The sequence below is a fragment of the Salvelinus fontinalis genome, chromosome 13 (assembly GCF_029448725.1).
Source record: "Salvelinus fontinalis isolate EN_2023a chromosome 13, ASM2944872v1, whole genome shotgun sequence".
Taxonomy (NCBI): Eukaryota; Metazoa; Chordata; class Actinopteri; order Salmoniformes; family Salmonidae; genus Salvelinus; species Salvelinus fontinalis.
The window spans coordinates 3,927,333-3,946,080 of record NC_074677.1 but is presented as its reverse complement, the minus strand read 5'-3'; the positions used below and the strand labels follow the sequence as shown (position 1 = coordinate 3,946,080).

The 18,748-nt window shown below is 40.2% G+C and overlaps 1 protein-coding gene across 5 annotated transcripts in view; it reads left to right on the top strand.

The window, feature by feature from the left end:
* The window catches only part of LOC129867947 (uncharacterized), a 35,356-nt gene that overhangs the window by 9,713 nt on the left and 6,895 nt on the right, over positions 1–18,748 (top strand). The window contains exons 2-25 of one of the 5 annotated variants that reach the window (XM_055941446.1): positions 469–748; positions 1,022–1,121; positions 1,294–1,379; positions 1,739–1,823; positions 2,107–2,284; positions 3,451–3,615; positions 3,741–3,887; positions 4,111–4,173; positions 4,298–4,412; positions 4,556–4,692; positions 6,434–6,532; positions 13,117–13,252; positions 13,427–13,540; positions 13,670–13,842; positions 13,928–14,070; positions 14,169–14,278; positions 14,453–14,491; positions 14,570–14,702; positions 14,790–14,889; positions 15,178–15,324; positions 15,450–15,512; positions 15,612–15,733; positions 16,894–17,054; positions 17,142–17,250. In XM_055941446.1, the coding sequence (XP_055797421.1) occupies positions 469–748; positions 1,022–1,121; positions 1,294–1,379; positions 1,739–1,823; positions 2,107–2,284; positions 3,451–3,615; positions 3,741–3,887; positions 4,111–4,173; positions 4,298–4,412; positions 4,556–4,692; positions 6,434–6,532; positions 13,117–13,252; positions 13,427–13,540; positions 13,670–13,842; positions 13,928–14,070; positions 14,169–14,278; positions 14,453–14,491; positions 14,570–14,702; positions 14,790–14,889; positions 15,178–15,324; positions 15,450–15,512; positions 15,612–15,733; positions 16,894–17,054; positions 17,142–17,250 (3,005 nt within the window). Of the gene's footprint in view, positions 1–468; positions 749–1,021; positions 1,122–1,293; positions 1,380–1,738; positions 1,824–2,106; positions 2,285–3,450; positions 3,616–3,740; positions 3,888–4,110; positions 4,174–4,297; positions 4,413–4,555; positions 4,693–6,433; positions 6,533–13,116; positions 13,253–13,426; positions 13,541–13,669; positions 13,843–13,927; positions 14,071–14,168; positions 14,279–14,358; positions 14,492–14,569; positions 14,703–14,789; positions 14,890–15,177; positions 15,325–15,449; positions 15,513–15,611; positions 15,734–16,893; positions 17,055–17,141; positions 17,251–18,748 lie in introns of those variants that run through there. The other 4 variants (XM_055941445.1, XM_055941447.1, XM_055941450.1 and 1 more) reach the window with 4 other exon arrangements.

Here is an 18,748-nt window from a genome sequence, read left to right as displayed (position 1 = left end):
CACTATGTGTACATATAGATGGGTAGCTGGTTTCTGTATTACAGTTCTACCAAGTATTCATTCCACTGAAAGACTTTTATGAGCTGTTTTGAATGCAACTAAGCATATATGTAAGGTAATATTGATTGTAAAAAAAAAAATATATATATATATGCACTATATCATTTAAAAAAAACTGATATATCATATAAGGCCGTTTTTTGCACTAGATTGCAGGAGTCCAAAGGAGGGCGCCTCCCCCCAGCCGTACTCAGAAGCACCACCTTGTTAAAACATCCATTGGCGGATTTTTATATGCGCTAAAATAAGATTACTTTGGTTTTGTACACAGCCATGTGATATGTGGTATAGAAAAGTACAATCTTAGGCGAATACATGGGGAGCTAAATCTCTGCAGATGATCTGTCTATCTGGTCAAAATCACGGATACAGGTCCCCCTCCAGCTAACCTTTTTGCTTTGTTTTTAGCTGTTCTTCAACTCCGCTATCCCTGTCGTTGTTGGGATAAGATACTGCCTGGATGTGATCTTCCTGTTGAACATCATCTCACGCTTTTACATTGGATATGAAAGTAATGGTGTAGTCATAATTGACTCTAAACCAGTGCAGAGAAAATATCTCCAAACATGGTTTATCATGGACCTGTTGGCTGTTCTTCCCTTTGAGACTCTGAGATACGCCTCGCCTGAATTGCATTTTATGCATATCAATCGATGTCTAAGAGTCTTACGGCTGTTTGACATAATATGTAAGTTTCTTGATTTCATTTGATTGTGTTATTGTACAATAGTGATGACATTAATCAATACTGTATTTGTAAACCACCTAAAGCCTTAACTTAAAAAAATAAAACAATGGTACATGTTAATGATTAACATAATGACAACAAGATAAAATGATAGAATTCTATTTACTGTGGCAAAAAAACGGTTAGCTTAATTTAGATTGTAAAAATTCTTCCAAAACTGCCAATTTATCAAATTTTAACCTGTATATACTGTCTCATATTGTTTCAATTAAGCGTCCTTTGGAAAAGAACCTGACACCAACAAGATACATGTTGCAGTCCTGAATTCCTTTTCTATTGTTGTCCTCTGTGTTCAAGTCTCTGCGTGTGCCTGGTGAGTTGGTCTTTTAGTCAAAATTACATGGCCCTTCAAACCACCCACCATTCAAAGGCCCCTTTACAAGTAAGACTATGACATGTTTTTTCCTTCAGTCTCAAGATGAAAGATAAAATACTTGTATTTTAAAGTTGAATTCCTTATTATCTTCTTTATTTTTGCATACTAGGTACAATCAGGCGTGTATTGCTGCTCATGGTGGCCATCCAAGGGAGTGTCTAAAAGAGGAGAACTGGTTACAGCTGTTGCCAGAGTGTACGTTTTAGAGTTTTCTTCTTTGCAAAATGAGGTAGTTAGCTAGGTACTGTATGTATGTAGAGCAGGGCTCTACAGTGCAACCATTTTACTCACATAAATATTTTGCTGTGCGACCTGTAATTTACATCTAGGAGGGAAAAAAAGAGTCTGCATAGAGCCCTGATGTAGAGCAAAACATTCTCTAATGCCTGGAAACAGAGATGGGATTTGTTTCATAAGTGTTGACCAACGATGTAATCCCATCACTGGTGTTGATAAACATGTTAACAACACTAAGATGTTAATAAATGTATCATTGTAGGTGCCTGTATGAATGAGTCACTGTTATGTATTGAATTCAATGTTTTTTCTTGAAGTTTCAACCAATTTGACTGGAGTAACAGATTTTGAGTTCTACGCCACGTCACTATACTGGTCTGCAATAACTCTATGTTCTGTGGGGTAAGTAAGTTGCTCTTTAGTGGGTTTAAATATATATATTTTTTACCAGTACCACTTGGATATAGTGAGCGATGTTAGACAAAGGCTATTAAACATCACAAAATAACCATCTGGGCTACCTATAACCACATGGATGCTTTGTGACGTTCTCCATACATTTGTGTTCCTCTGTATTTGCATTAGTTTGTTTCTGACGGGCACATGTGTTTTGTATTGAATGCTTTAGAATACTGGTAATTTTTCATAAAGAACTGAAAGTATAATAATATTTAGATTTTCTTAGCTATGGAGACATACATGCTAAGAAGATCCCGGAGGTTATGGTTGCCTCACTGGTAATGGTGGTTGGTTTATTTGCCTTCATTGGAGTCATCGCGACTGGAATGAGCTCCATCATTAGCAATCTGGATGCCCGGAGAGGAAGGTTCTGCTATCGAATGGAGTCCATTTGTCTTCATATGGTATATCTCAACACCCATTGACATAATTAAGTGATAATGCCCGAGAAGACGGTGTTTGGAGGATATATTGGCACGTGTGTTGTTAGGGCAAACCCTGTCAATATGTCCTCCAAACACCGGTTTCGAGGGCATTATCACTTTTATACAACGGGTTACCACAATATTCAAATAAAAATTGACACATTTTCATATTTTTTTTTATTTTGATTAACTTATTCATACTATTTTATCCTTCCACAAGATATAGTCCCGACACAAATCTAGGGTTGCTACGCAAGCCTGCTGGTCGTTCGTTCTATCGGTTCGGTTGCTAGAGACGCGACCCAGGTGTTCAGTCTTTTTGTTCTGTATCTATGGCAGTCATTCTAAGTGTTCCATTGCCATACTGGCTGTCACCGTTCTTATCCCTTACTTGCTGGCTAGCCAACTATGGCTAACTTACATTTAAGCCAGAATAACAGCAAAGTAGATTCATTTTCATTTGTTTAAGCTGTTTTCTAAAGACATTTATTTGGATACATCCATAACAATGAGCTAATGAGGCGTGATTTCACCTGGCATAGAAAATGTGCTCACTCATCAGGACACTGTTGTTCAGAGGAGCTAGCCAACAACACAGCTAACACAGTCACTTCAAACTGAAGCTGGAAAGGCTGTAAACTAGCTGCAATACATTTTTTAAAATCTTTTTTAATTTGACATTTCTTTGTATATATCTCCCAAAAATTATGCCATCTGATTAATGATTTCGTCTGGCTGAGAAACGCTGCCTGCTTGTCTGTCTCGTCCCGACTCCCGACACGTTTATTACTATGGGACAGCTGGAGATCGAATTTGGATATTGAAACAATGTTGCAAATGTCAGAGAGACAGACAGGAAGGTTTATACAAATCTGTGCTGTTGAAAACTAAATGTTAGTCTAAAAGACATGTAAGATAATGTCTAGATGCTTTTTAAACTGGAGATCAAGTTAATAAATTGCTTGGCTGGGCTGGTGAGACAGTGGATATGCATTTTAGTCATAGATTTAGCCGATGGTAACTTGTGGAATAGACACCGGCTAGAATCCAGTTTGAACCAATCTGCATTCAGGATTGGACCTACACGTTGTATAAAAAAGTAATAATCGTGATAAAAACAACAGCTTTTCTTCGTCTTTTTCCAGAAACAAATGGGATTGCCAGAGGAAGTTCAAACATGGGTGCATAAATATTACTATTATCTGTGGACGCATCGCAAAGGCAGTATAATCGCTGGCCTACTGGATGACCTTCCTTTTGCGCTACATTCAGAAATATCCTCTGCTTGTTACAAACCTCTGATGAAAAAGGTAAGATTTGTTTTAATGTGTACCTTGGTTTGGTCAGCCATGTATGATCCTTATAGTACTTAGATAAAGTCAAAGGCTTGAACTGTTGAGACAATGAGTATTCAATGTTTTGTATTCTCTTTCAGACAACCCTGTTTCATGATACCGAAGATGGCTTCAAAAGAGCTTTGTCACTTAAATTCAACACCTACACATACAGTCCTGGACAAATTTTGGCAAAGCCTGGAGAAATCAATCAAAATGCATACTACATTGAACATGGAGTGGTGCAGGTACATTTAGTTTTATCTATGAATATCAGCAGTCATCACGTTGATGCCATCATAATGAATAATAGTTTTTCATTCAACATGATTAAACTAGTTAGTACAAGTGAAAATGTATAGTCCTATGCTGTAAACATTGAGTGTCCAACCAAATTTAGATTTCCATATTTCAAAATGAATTCATTAGAAAATTGCTTCCTGTTTACAAATTATTATGCCCACCTTACAGGTATTAGGAGATAATTATTGTGACAAAGTTGCCCGTTTGCTGCCTGGATCGTTAATTGGAGAGGTATGGCAAAGAGCATCACGTCTGTTTTGATATTTTGAAATATTTATTTTTAAAAATGTGTTTGTAAGCTATTCCATGGGCTTATGCATCATGTGTGTGTAAAATATGATTATTGTCCTTCAAGGCTTATCTGATGTACAGAATTCCGAGAAACACTACGATTTGTGCAGCAACATTGTGTGAAATTTGTGTGTTGGAACGCAGTGATCTTCTTGCATTGTTTGCGGATTACCCAGAAGGTAGGTATAGTTTTTTAAAATCACATTTTGATAGAACATATTGTTTAATGTAGTGTACATCCCTTGAAATCTGTTCGGTGAAATATGTATATTCTGTGACATTACAAATACTGTCATATTGCAAAATAAAATATCTTCAACAGCTGGTTTGAAGATAGCAAGAACAGCTCAAAAACGGCTGCATAATGTTAAGCATCCTATTAGGGAAGCCTTTGCTCTAGGAGTGGCATCGAACCCCCAGAATGTGGTTTTTCAGAAGGATTTAAGTGTAAATCTGTTGGTAAGTATGAGTTCTATCACAAGCCATTTCATCCAGTGTTCATGCTTCAGCGATGAACAGTACCAGTCAAAAGTTTGGACACACCTACTCATTCAAGGGTTTTTCTTTATTTGTACTATTTTCTACATTGTAGAATAATTAAAATAAAGAAAAACCCTTGAATGAGTAGGTGTGTCCAAACTTTTTTCTACATTGTAGAATAATAGTGAAGATGTCAAAACCATGAAATAACACATATGGAATCATATAGTAATGTTAGCGGTTGATGTTATTCTTTCATTTTACCTTTATTTAACTAAGCAAGTCAGTTAAGAACAAATTCTTATTTTCAATGACGGCCTAGGAACAGTTAACCACTGCCTTGTTCAGGGGCAGATGACAGATTTTTGCCTTGTCAGCTCAGGGATTTAATATTGCAACCTTGCGGTTACTAGTCCAACGCTCTAACCACTAGGCTACCTGCCACCACTTAATAACACAGACCCCAAAGCAAATCAGGGGGAGGTAAATAGGGTTATTCAAAGAGGATAAATCATAGATGTTATGCTGAGAGGTAGATGATAGATGGTCGTTCCTTCCCTGTCCTCAGTGATTCTCTCCTGTGATTCTCTCCTGTGGTTCTCTCCACAGAACAAAGGGATAGAATGTAGTTTTATAACCCAGCCCTAGCCTGTGATTGACCAATTACAATTCCTTGCAATAAAACTGTGCCAATGGCCAAATAACAAGTATCCTATTTCAGGTTGGACCAATAAGCACGTGCCACACGTAGAGCTATAAGTTCAGGACTGACATTCCTAACAGATGTTGAACTGAAAACCAACTATTTCCATTGATAATTCCCTATTGACCGTAAGTGCTCTATTGACCTCTCGTCCTCTGCGTTGTGTATTTATCTTCGAAATATTCTTACAGTAACCAATTTTTTTTTTAACAAATCAAAATAAATGTTATATTTTAGATTCTTCAAAGTAGCCATCCTTTGCCTTGATGACAGCTTTGTACGCTCTTGGCATTCTCTCAACCAGCTTCACCTGGAATGCTTTTCCAACGGTCCAAGTCATCCCAAACCATCTCAATTGGGTTGAGGTGGGGTAATTGTGGAGGCCAGGTCATCTGATGCAGCACTCCATCACTCTCCTTCTTGGTCAAATAGCCCTTACACAGCCTGGAAGTGTGTTGGGTCATTGTCCTGTTGAAAACAAATGATAGTCCCACTAAGCGCAAACCAGATGGGATGGAGTATCGCTGCAGAATGCTGTGGCAGCCATGCTGGTTAAGTGTGCTTTGAATTCTAAATAAATCACTGGCAGTGTCACCAGCAAAGCACCTCTTTGCTTATTTGAGCTGTTCTTGCCATAATATGGACTTGGCATTTTACCAAATAGGGCTATCTTCTGTATACCACCCCTACCTTGGCACAACACAACTGATTGGCTCAAATGCATTAAGAAGGAAATTCCACAAATTAACTTTTAACAAGGCACACCTGCATAGGGTGGCTACTTCGAAGAATTTCAAATTCTTTGTTTAACACTGGTTGCTACATGATTCCATATGTGTTATTTCATAGTTTTAATGTCTTCACTATTATCTATTATTCTACAATGTAGAAAATTGTAAAAATAAGAAAAACCCTGGAATGAGTAGGTGTGGCCATACCTTTGACTGGTACTGCACGTCTATTTGAGGAAAATAGACTTGGCGTGATGTTATTGTATTGAATTATTTTCCTTTTCAGCCAAGGAATCAGAAGATTTTTATATTGTTTATGGAATATCTTGCAAACCAGTCCCACAATGTCTCTTCATCAGTTAAAACATCTACAGATGTGAAAAGGGTAGGTTAAATGAACGAAGCAAATTGCTCAGAAATAAGAGAACATTTATTTAATTGTACAGTTCAAGTCGGAAGTTTACATACACTTAGGTTGGAGTCATTAAAACTCGTTTTTTTCAACCACTCCACAAATTTCCTGTTAACAAACTATAGGTTTGGCAAGTCGGTGAGGAAATCTACTTTGTGCATGATACAAGTAATTTTCCCAACAATTGTTTACAGACAGATTATTTCACTTATAATTCACTGTATCACAATTCCAGTGGGTCAGAAGTTTACATACACTAAGTTGACTGTGCCTTTAAACAGCTTTGAAAATTCCAGAAAATGATGTCATGGCTTTAGAAGCTTCTGATAGACTAATTTACATAATCAAATCAAGTTTATTTTATATAGCCCTTCGTACATCAGCTAATATCTCGAAGTGCTGTACAGAAACCCAGCCTAAAACCCCAAACAGCAAGCAATGCAGGTGTAGAAGCACGGCGGCTAGGAAAAACTCCCTAGAAAGGCCAAAACCTAGGAAGAAACCTAGAGAGGAACCAGGCTATGAGGGGTGGCCAGTCCTCTTCTGGCTGTGCCGGGTGGAGATTATAACAGAATATGGCCAAGATGTTCAAATGTTCATAAATGACCAGCATGGTCAAATAATAATCACGAGTAAATGTCAGTTGGCTTTTCATAGCCGATCATTAAGTGTATCTCTACCGCTCCTGCAGTCTCTAGAGAGTTGAAACAGCAGGTCTGGGACAGGTAGCGCGTCCGGGGGACAGGTCAGGGTTCCATAGCCGCAGGCAGAACAGTTGAAACTGGAACAGCAGCAAGGCCAGGTGGACTGGGGACAGCAAGGAGTCATCAGCCCGGTAGTCCTGACGCATGGTCCTAGGGCTCAGGTCCTCCGAGAGAGAGAAAGAAAGAGAGAAGGAGAGAATTAGAGAGAGCATACTTAAATTCACAGGACACCGGATAAGACAGGAGAAGTACTCCAGATATAACCAACTGACCCTAGCCCCCCGACACATAAACTACTGCAGCATAAATACTGGAGGCTAAGACAGGAGGGGTCAGGAGACACTGTGGCCCCATCCGATGATACCCCCGGACAGGGCCAAACAGGAAGGATATAACCCCACCCACTTTGCCAAAGCACAGCCCCCACACCACTAGAGGGATATCTTCAACCTCCAACTTACCATCCTGAGACAAGGACGAGTATAGCCCACAAAGATCTCCACCACAGCACAAACCAAGGGGGGGCACCAACCCAGACAGGAAGATCACGTCAGTAACTCAACCTACTCAAGTGACGCACCCCTCCTAGGGACGGCATGAAAGAGCACCAGTAAGCCAGTTACTCAGCCCCTGTAATAGGGTTAGAGGCAGAGAATCCCAGTGGAGAGAGGGGAACCGGCCAGGCAGAGACAGCAAGGGCGGTTCGTTGCTCCAGAGCCTTTCCGTTCACCTTCACACTCCTGGGCCAGACTACATTCAATCATATGACCTACTGAAGAGATAAGTCTTCAGTAAAGACTTAAAGGTTGAGACCGAGTCTGCGTCTCTCACATGGGTAGGCAGACTATTCCATAAAAATGGAGATCTATAGGAGAAAGCCCTGCCTCCAGCTGTTTGCTTAGAAATTCTAGGGACAATTAGGAGGCCTGCGTCTTGTGACCGTAGCGTACGTGTAGGTATGTACGGCAGGACCAACTCTGAAAGATAGGTAGGAGCAAGCCCATGTAACGCTTTATAGGTTAACAGTAAAACTTTGAAATCAGCCCTTGCCTTAACAGGAAGCCAGTGTAGGGAAGCTAGCACTGGAGTAATATGATCAAATTTCTTGGTTCTAGGCAGGATTCTAGCAGCCGTATTTAGCACTAACTGAAGTTTATTTAGTGCTTTATCCGGGTAGCCGGAAAGTAGAGCATTGCAGTGGTCTAACCTAGAAGTAACAAAAGCATGGATTAATTTTTCTGCATCATTTTTGGACAGAAAATGTCTGATTTTTGCAATGTTACGTAGATGGAAAAAAGCTGTCCGTGAAACAGTCTTGATATGTTCGTCAAAAGAGAGATCAGGGTCCAGAGTAACGCCGAGGTCCTTCACAGTTTTATTTGAGACGACTTTACAACCATCAAGATTAATTGTCAGATTTAACAGAATATCTCTTTGTTTCTTGGGACCTAGAACAAGCATCTCTGTTTTGTCCGAGTTTAAAAGTAGAAAGTTTTCAGCCATCCACTTCCTTATGTCTGAAACACAGGCTTCTAACGAGGGCAATTTTGGGGCTTCACCATGTTTCATTGAAATGTACAGCTGTGTGTCATCCGCATAGCAGTGAAAGTTAACATTATGTTTTCGAATGACATCCCAAGACGTAAAATATATAGTGAATACAATAGTGGTCCTAAAACGGAACCTTGAGGAACACCGAAATGTACAGTTGATTTGTCAGAGGACAAACCATTCACAGAGACAAACTGATATCTTTCCGACAGATAAGATCTAAACCAGGCCAGAACTTGTCCATGTAGACCAATTTGGGTTTCCAGTCTCTCCAAAAGAATGTCGATGATGATCGATGGTATCAAAGGCAGCACTAAGGTCTAGTAGCACGAGGACAGATGCAGAGCCTCGGTCTGACGCCATTTAAAGGTCATTTACCACCTTCACAAGTGCAGTCTCAGTGCTATGATGGGGTCTAAAATCAGACTGAAGCATTTCGTATACATTGTTTGTCTTCAGGAAGTCAGTGAGTTGCTGCGCAACAGCTTTTTCTAAAATTTTTGAGAGGAATGGAAGATTCGATATATGTAACAGTATAACTTTAGTACGTCCCCTTGCCCCGACCTCGGGCGCGAACCAGGGACCCTCTGCACACATCAACAACTGACACCCACGAAGCGTCGTTACCCATCGCTCCACAAAAGCTGCGGCCCTTGCAGAGCAAGGGGCAACACTACTAATAGGTTTCAGAGCAAGTGACGTAACTGATTAAAACGCTACTAGCGCATACCCGCTAACTAGCTAGCCATTTCACATCCGTTACACTCACCCCCCTTTCAACCTCCTCCTTTTCCGCAGCAACCAGTGATCCGGGTCAACAGCATCAATGTAACAGTATAACTTTACGGCATCCCCTCGCCCCAACACGGGCGCGAACCAGGGACCCGCTGCACACATCAACAACAGTCACCCACGAAGCATCGTTACCCATCGCTCCACAAAAGCCGCGGCCCTTGCAGCACAAGGGGCAACACTACTAATAGGTTTCAGAGCAAGTGACGTAACTGATTGAAACGCCACTAGCGCGTGCCTGCTAACTAGCTAGCCATTTCACATCCGTTACATATAGGCCGATAGTTTTTTATATTTTCTGGGTCAAGGTTTGGCTTTTTCAAGAGAGGCTTTATTACTGCCACTTTTAGTGAGTTTGGTACACATCCGGTGGATAGAGAGCCGTTTATTATGTTCAACATAGGAGGGCCAAGCACATGAAGCAGCTCTTTCAGTAGTTTAGTTGGAATAGGATCCTGTATGCAGCTTGAAGGTTTAGAGGCCATGATTATTTTCATCATTGTGTCAAGAGATATAGTACTAAAACACTTAAGTGTCTATCTTGATCCTAGGTCCTGGCAGAGTTGTGCAGACTCAGGACAGCTAAGCTTTGGAGGAATACGCAGATTTAAAGAGGAGTCCGTAATTTGCTTTCTAATGATCATGATCTTTTCCTCAAAGAAGTTCATGAATGTATTACTGCTGAAGTGAAAGCCATCCTCACTTGGGGAATGCTGCTTTTTAGTTAGCTTTGCAACAGTATCAAAAATACATTTTGGATTGTTCTTATTTTCCTCAATTAAGTTGTAAAAGTAGGATGATCGAGCAGCAGTGAGGGTTCTTCGATACTGCACGGTACTGTCTTTCCAAGCTAGTCGGAAGACTTCCAGTTTGGTGTGGCGCCATTTCCTTTCCAATTTTCTGGAAGCTTGCTTCAGAGCTCGGGTATTTTCTGTATACCAGGGAGCTAGTTTCTTATGACAAATGTTTTTTGTTTTTAGGGGTGCAGCTGCATCTAGGGTATTGCGCAAGGTTAAATTGAGTTCCTCAGTTAGGTGGTTAACTGATTTTTGTCCTCTGACGTCCTTGGGTAGGCAGAAGGAGTCTGGAAGGGCTTCAAGAAATCTTTGTGTTGTCTGAGAATTTATAGCACGACTTTTGATGCTCCTTGGTTGGGGTCTGAGCAGATTATTTGTTGCGATTGCAAACGTAATAAAATGGTGGTCCGATAGACCAGGATTATGAGGAAAAACATTAAGATCCACAACATTTATTCCATGGGACAAAACTAGGTCCAGAGTATGACTGTGGCAGTGAGTAGGTCCAGAGACATGTTGGACAAAACCCACTGAGTCGATGATGGCTCCAAAAGCCTTTTGGAGTGGGTCTGTGGACTTTTCCATATGAATATTAAAATCACCAAAAATTAGAATATTATCTGCTATGACTACAAGGTCCGATAGGAATTCAGGGAACTCAGTGAGGAACGCTGTATATGGCCCAGGAGGCCAGTAAACAGTTGCTATAAAAAGTGATTGAGTAGGCTGCAAAGATTTCATGACTAGAAGCTCAAAAGACGAAAACGTCTTTTTGTTTTTTGTAAATTGAAATTTGCTATCGTAAATGTTAGCAACACCTCCGCCTTTGCGGGATGCACGGGGGATATGGTCACTAGTGTAACCAGGAGGTGAGGCCTCATTTAACACAGTCAATACATCAGGCTTAAGACATGTTTCAGTCAGGCCAATCACATCAAGATTATGATCAGTGATTAGTTCATTGACTATAACTGCCTTTGAAGTGAGGGATCTAACATTAATTAGCCCTATAATGTAACGGTAGTCTTCGTCCTCCTCGCCTGAGGAATACGTGAAACAAACAAAATAAACTAACGAAGACGAAACAGTCCCGTAAAGTGACAACACAAAACACAGTAACAGGAACAATCACCCACAACCCACAATACAAAACAGGCTACCTAAATATGGCTCCCAATCAGAGACTACGACACACACCTGCCTCTGATTGAGAACCATATCAGGCCAAACACATAGAAATAGACAAACTAGACAAACAACATAGAATGCCCACTCAGATCACACCCTGACCAAACAAAACATAGAAACATACACAGCAAACTATGGTCAGGGCGTGACACATAAGTTGAGTCAATTGGAGGTGTACCTGTGGATGTATTTCAAGGCCTACCTTCAAACTCAGTGCCTCTTGGCACATCATGGGAAAATCAAAAGAAATCAGCCAAGACCTCAGAAATACAATTGTAGATCTCCACAAGTCTGGTTCATCCTTAGGAGAAATTTCCAAATGCCTGAAGGTACCATGTTCTTTTGTACAAACAATGCAAGTATAAACACCATGGGACCACGCAGCCTTCATACTGCTCAGGAAAGAGACGCGTTCTGTCTCCTAGAGATGAACGTACTTTGGTGCGAAAAGTGCAAATCAATCCCAGAACAACAGCAAAGGACCTTGTGAAGATGCTGGAGGAAACAAGTACAAAAGTATCTATATCCACAGTAAAACGAGTCCTATATCGACATAACCTGAAGGGCCGCTCAGCAAGGAAGAAGCCACTGCTCCAAAACCGCCATAAAAAAGCCAGACTACGGTTTGCGACTGCACATGGGGACAAAAATTTTACTTTTTGGAGAAATATCCTCTGAAACAAAAATAGAACTGTTTGGCCATAATGACCATCGTTGTGTTTTGGAGGAAAAGGAGGGATGCTTTCAAGCCGAAGAACACCATCCCAACCGTGAAGCACTGGGGTGGCAGCATCATGTTGTGGGGGTGCTTTGCTGCAGGAGGGACTGGTGCACTTCACAAAATAAATGGCATCATGAGGCAGGAAATTTATGTGGGTATATTGAATCAACATCTCAAGACATCAGTCAGGAAGTTAAAGCTTGGTCGCAAATGGACAATGACCCCAAGCATACTTCCAAAGTTGTGTCAAAATGGCTTGAGGACAACAAAGTCAAGGTATTGGAGTGGCCATCACAAAACCCTGACATCAATCCTATAGAAAATGTGTGGGAAGAACTGAAAAAGCATGTGCGAGCAAGGAGGCCTACAAACCTGACTCCGTTACACCAGCTCTGTCAGGAGGAATGGGCCAAAATTCATCCAACTTAATGTGGGAAGCTTGTGGAAGGCTACCCAAAACGTTTTACCCAAGTTAAACGATTGAAAGGCAATGCTACCAAATACTAATTGAGTGTATGCGACCTTCTGACCCACTGGGAATGTGATGAAAGAAATAAAAGTTGAAATAAATAATTCTCTGTTTTTCTGACATTTTTTTCTGACATTTCAAATTCTTAAAATAAAGTTATAAAGTTATAAATAAAGTCCTATCTGACCAAAGACTGGGAATTTTTACTAGGATTAAATGTCAGGAATTGTGAAAAACGGAGTTTAAATTTATTTGGCTAAGGTGTATGTAAACTTCCGACTTCAACTGTATATCCTTCTATGAGTGCTTAATATCTTGATTTTTTTTGATCCCAGTCTGTTTGGATGAGAACTATTCGACCAGATGGCATTTTTGCTCAGAAGTGGGAGATTTTTATGTTTTGGTGTATCACCATTTCAATTTTTATTGAAACATGGGTACTTTTTTTCACCAACAACCTAGACACAAAGGGTGAGTCCTGTTGGAATTTTTCAATGACCTGATTTTCCAGACCACTACTAAAACAACTGTAAACTATTTTGTTGAAAGAAATGCATCCACCACTAAAGGTTAGCGAGTCCTTAATCTAAAATGAATCGATTACTGAAAATGTTTTTGTGAAGTTTTTTAAAAATAACTTAACAGGCTTTTACAACGAAGGATGGGGTGCGCTCTATCTTACAATCAGCTCGTTGGTTGATTGTTTTGCCATTATCGACATATTTGTGAACCTCCGCACAGAAGTTTTTACGAAAGATGGTAATGTGTTTGTCTTCGTTGTTTTATAGAAAAGAGTACTCACTGTGTTTTGATAGGGTTGATACTGATGCCATTTCAGTGAATAGAAACACGCATGTTAATTGTGGTTTATTTTCTCTGTTAACAAAGGCTATCAAGCTGACATAATGGGTATTTTTGACAACTATCGAAAATCTTGGAATCTGTATTATGACGTCCTGGCTGTTTTCCCTTTGGACTTCTTCTCTTTTGCAACAAGTGGAGAAGCACATTGGAGAGTTTTAGGCTATGTCCGATGGAATCGTCTTATTTGGATTCGGAAGGTAACAAGTTTAATGTCTCATAGTTTTTATGACCATGTAGGTCATTGTGAGGCTGAACCTGAACACAAATGTTCTTACATTTCAGGTGCGTTTGTTTTTCAACAAAAAAGAAAATGACCTGGATAAGAACCTGTTTGAGCTAAGAACGGCTAAATGTATTTTCCTCCTGATTTTCTCTGTGCACTGCTGCTCTGGAGTAATGTATCTCACAGGCTGCAAGGACTTCAGGTAATATTCCAACCTTTTAGAAAAAAAGACAATGGGTTGGAAGTGTTAATGACTTATGTTTCAATTGGTGTTTAGACAAGGATTACATTTTTCCATAGGTGTGATGAAGAGTCATGGGCCTGGAACACAGGACTGAAAGCCAGCCATAGCAACTTGTATCATTATATGATTTCTGTTTATTGGACCACAACAAGCATGACAACCATTGGTAAGATTAAGTCCACCCCGCTCAGTAAATACAACAGCACAGTGCCTTAAACGTATCATAACTGAATATTTCTCTCTCAGGATATGGTGACATTGTTCCCAGCACTATGAAAGAGCGACTTACTGCTGTGTTTGTTTGCTTCATTGGCTTTTTTGTCTTTAACTACATTATCAGTCAAGTCTATGCCACATTGGCCAGTCAGAATGCTGCCAGGTAAATATTTTTTACTTTTATATGTTTTTTAATCTTGAGTGTGTATTAGTGTGCATTGGTTTATAACTCCTAAGCAAGATTATCTTTTCTCCAGGGTTACATTTCAGAATCTCCTCTCAGCTATGACCAACTTCATGGAAAGCCATGACCTTAGTTTATCTCTTCAAACAAGGGTCACTGAGTATATGAGTCTTCTTTGGTCAAAGTACCAGTAAGTTTGTTTTTAAGTTTTTCAAATATATCTCAGAAGCCATTCCTTTCAATAGACCAAATATGTATTATTATTTGTATGTTTCAGGGGTCAAGCATACCCAGGAGGACAATTTTTAATGCATGACTTGCCAATCGAACTTCAACAGATTGTCCTGATGAAAGAGAGAGGGAGGTTCTTGTCAAAGGTATCCATATTTGTTTTGTACAGTATGTACCTGTATGCTGATAAAGACAGTCATATCACATATTTTGTAGTTAGGAAGAAAAACACATTGCAGAATGTTTATAAAGGAAATCGATTTTTTATACAGCTTTAACTTAATTTACAATCATAACAGGGGTGACACTATTATGTTTTTGAGTCATTTATGAGCTCATCAGTTATTTCTTCTTTCATTGCAACCATCATCCGTTTTATACAGCATAATCAATCTATGTTTAAATAAAGAGGGACATTTATTTTTACTCAACAGATTCCTTATTTCGAGCAAGCTGGACAAGCGTTTATTCGGGATCTCGCATCAACCTCTGTCATGTATTTCTTTCCCCGAGGGGAGATCATCCAGTACAGTGAAACTATTACCAGAGAACTATTTTGCATTCGAAAAGGGACTTGCCAGGTTTGTATGAAAGAGTTATGCTTGTATGAATGATACGTAATGTGTATTCACATTATACAGTTACTCACCCCCACCCCCCATTTGTTTTTGTTTTTACAAGTAAATCCTTTGATTTGATTTTCAAGATTCTAAGTGATGACTTGTCTGAAATTGTTGGACTCTACGGTGAAGGAATGTATTTCGGGGAGGTAATATTTACAGAGACATTTCCTCAAGCAAAGTTTTGATTGACTACTTTTATTCATATTTGGAATGTTACACTGAATACTCGTTGGATCTAATTTCAGGCTGGATTTCTGTTTGGAAAACAAGCTACAATGACCGTCCGTGCAAAGACTCATTGTGAGATATTAGTGATCGATTTTGACAGAATTAAATCTGTTCTGGAGAGATACCCGGTCATTGAAAGGTACATCTATTTTAACACTTGGAGCTCTAGTTTCAGTTGGTGTTAAGGCGGCGCCAGTGTCAAACGCACGTTAGTTTGTAATTTCGTCATGTAAAAACTGGAGCGATGGCATTTCCAAGCCCTAAAGCCAGGTTCGGGAATTGGCCCGTCTTATATGAGCTCGCTTGCGCTCAGATGGGAGGGTAGACATATTTGAGGTATGTCCTTAAAATCATGATCCAAAGTGCTAATTTCAGGCAGCGCTGATATGGATTTTAAGACCAACCAAAAGCTGGTTTTAGCGGTTACGCATGTGGTAATGGGACAAATGTTGAAGGCGGAAACAACCTATCCAGCGGTGACGCACACTGCCCATATAGCGCCTGGAACATAAATACTTCGTATTTAGAAACATAAAAAATACATGTTTCTTCCTATTTCGTTTATTTGGTTAAAAACCAAGCATAACCTCCCCTGCTCTCAATTAAGGCTTTTTTTGTTCTGCCCACTGCAATAGCGAAGTAGTCAAGACTGTCGATAAGTGTTTGGCTCCTGAGACCGTTTGGAAATACATCTTAATCATCTAAGCTTTATTAATATATCAAGTTTGAGAGGAGTAAAACAGTGAGATGATATTCCCTTTTTTATCTATACATTGTAGGCAGACTCACATTATTTTAGCCATGCAGGTCCCGTTTTGGACTTGCTTAAAACACTCCATGATGTAGGCTGCGTGTCCATAAGCCATTTAACAAACTATAATGGACTAACATTGGAGTTGGAGTTGATTCCAAGGCAACACATAAAAGACCGTAAACACAACTTGAAGCAACCACATATTCCGCCATGGAGCATGAGAGGCCAAGCCTCGACACACCCACAACTTATTTATTCATCAAACCCCAGCGCATTTGCACCAACTCCAGCAAGTGCGCCGATAAATGTGATAGTTAAAATAGCACAAATATTTCTGACACACACCTGAACCTATAGCACTACTGCCTGCCCTTAGATGTATCCTTTTGTTAAATAGAGTCCATAATATGAATTGTCAAATGTGATAAGAGATTTCCTGTTCAAACGTGTATGCACAAACGTTATAAATGCCATATACTGGTAGAGAAACAGATTGAGTGAATTATATAATGCAAATCATGATTTCTGATTTTGTTTCCTTCTAGCCAAATTACAGAATTGCAATCAACACCAGGATATTACGACACTTTACTGCAAAGCGTTGAAGAAATTATGAAGTCTGAGGAACAGGATGATGACACACTAAAGAAGAAAGATGCATCGTTGACATATCAAGGTCGTCGATATGCCAAGAAGTCAAAGTGTTGTAAGTTTTCCCTTCACCATGTCTGCATACAATATGTGCCTCTGTTCTTCAACTACTAGAAAAAAACTAAACATACAACGATTGTAGATATTGAGGACTTTGGAAATTTCCCAATCTATGCTGGAGCAGAGGAAGAAACTGTTGAGGAAAAACTTCTGAAACTGAGCAAAACTAAACTGATACCTCCCACACCAAGGTATGCAGACAACTGCTCAGGCTCGTGAAACTTGTCACTGTCAAACCATCCACATTTCATAAGAAAAACCACAATATAACGAGCATTTACATAAACATTTACATCTAGTTAGTTTTTTGCTCCAAGAGACAAATTACAGTGCATTCGGAAAGTATTCAGACCCCCTGATTTTTTCCGCATTTTGTTATGTTACAGCCTTTTTCTAAAATTTATTAGATTTTTTTTTAAACTTAATCAATCTACACACAATACCCCATAATGACATCACAATACCCCATAATGACATGGTGAAAACAAGTTTTTAGAAATGTACATAAGTATTCAAACCCTTTGCTATGAAACTCGAAATTGAGCTCAGGTGCATCCTGTTTGCATTGATCATCTTTGAGATGTTTCTACAACTTGACTGGAGTCCACCTGTGGCAAATTCAATTGATAGGACATGATTTGGAAAGGCACACACCTGTCTATATAAGGTCCCACAGTTGACAGTGCATGTCAGAGCAAAAACCAAGCCATGAGGTCGAAGAAATTGTCTGTAGAGCTCCGAGACAGGACTGTGTCGAGGCACAGAACTGGGGAATGGTACCTAAACATTTCTGCAGCATTGAAGGTCCCCAAGAACACAGTGGCCTCCATCATTCTTAAATGGAAGAAGTTTGGAACCACCAAGACTCTTCCTAGAGCTGGCTGCCCTGCCAAACTGAGCAATCGTGGGAGAAGGGCTATGGTCAGGGAGGTGACCAAGAACCCAATGGTCACTCTGACAGAGCTCCAGAGTTCCTCTGTGGAAATGGGAGAATCTTACAGAACGACAACCATCTCTGCAGCACTCAACCAATCAGGCCTTTATGATAGTGGCCAGACGGAAGCCACTCCTCAGTAAAGGGCACATGACAGCACAGTTGGAGTTTGCCGAAAGGCACCTAAAGACTCTCAGACCATGATAAACAATATTCTCTGGTCTGATGAAACCAAGATTGAACACTCTGGCCTGAATGCCAAGCGTCACAACTGGAAGAAACCTGGCACCATCCCTACGGTGAAGCATGGTGGTGGCAGCATCATGTTGTGGGGATGTTTTTCAGCGGCAGGGACTGGAAGGGAAAGATGAACGGAGCAAAGTACAGAGAGATCCTTGATGAAAACATGCTCTCAGACTGGGGCGAAGGTTCACCTTCCAACAGGACAACGACCCTAATCACACAGCCAAGACAACAAAGAAGTGGCTTCGGGACAAGTTTCTGAATGTCCGGGAGTGGCCCAGCCAGAGCCCGGACTTGAAACCGATCTAACATCTCTGGAGAGACCTGAAAATAGCTGTGCAGCGACACTCCCCATCCATTCTGACAGAGCTTGAGAGGATCCGCGGAGAAGAATGGGAGAAATTCCCCAAATACAGGTGTGCTAAGCTTGTTGAGTCATACCCAGGAATACTTGAGTCTGTAATCGCTGCCAAACATACGTAAACAAAGTACTGAGTAAAGGGTCTGAATAC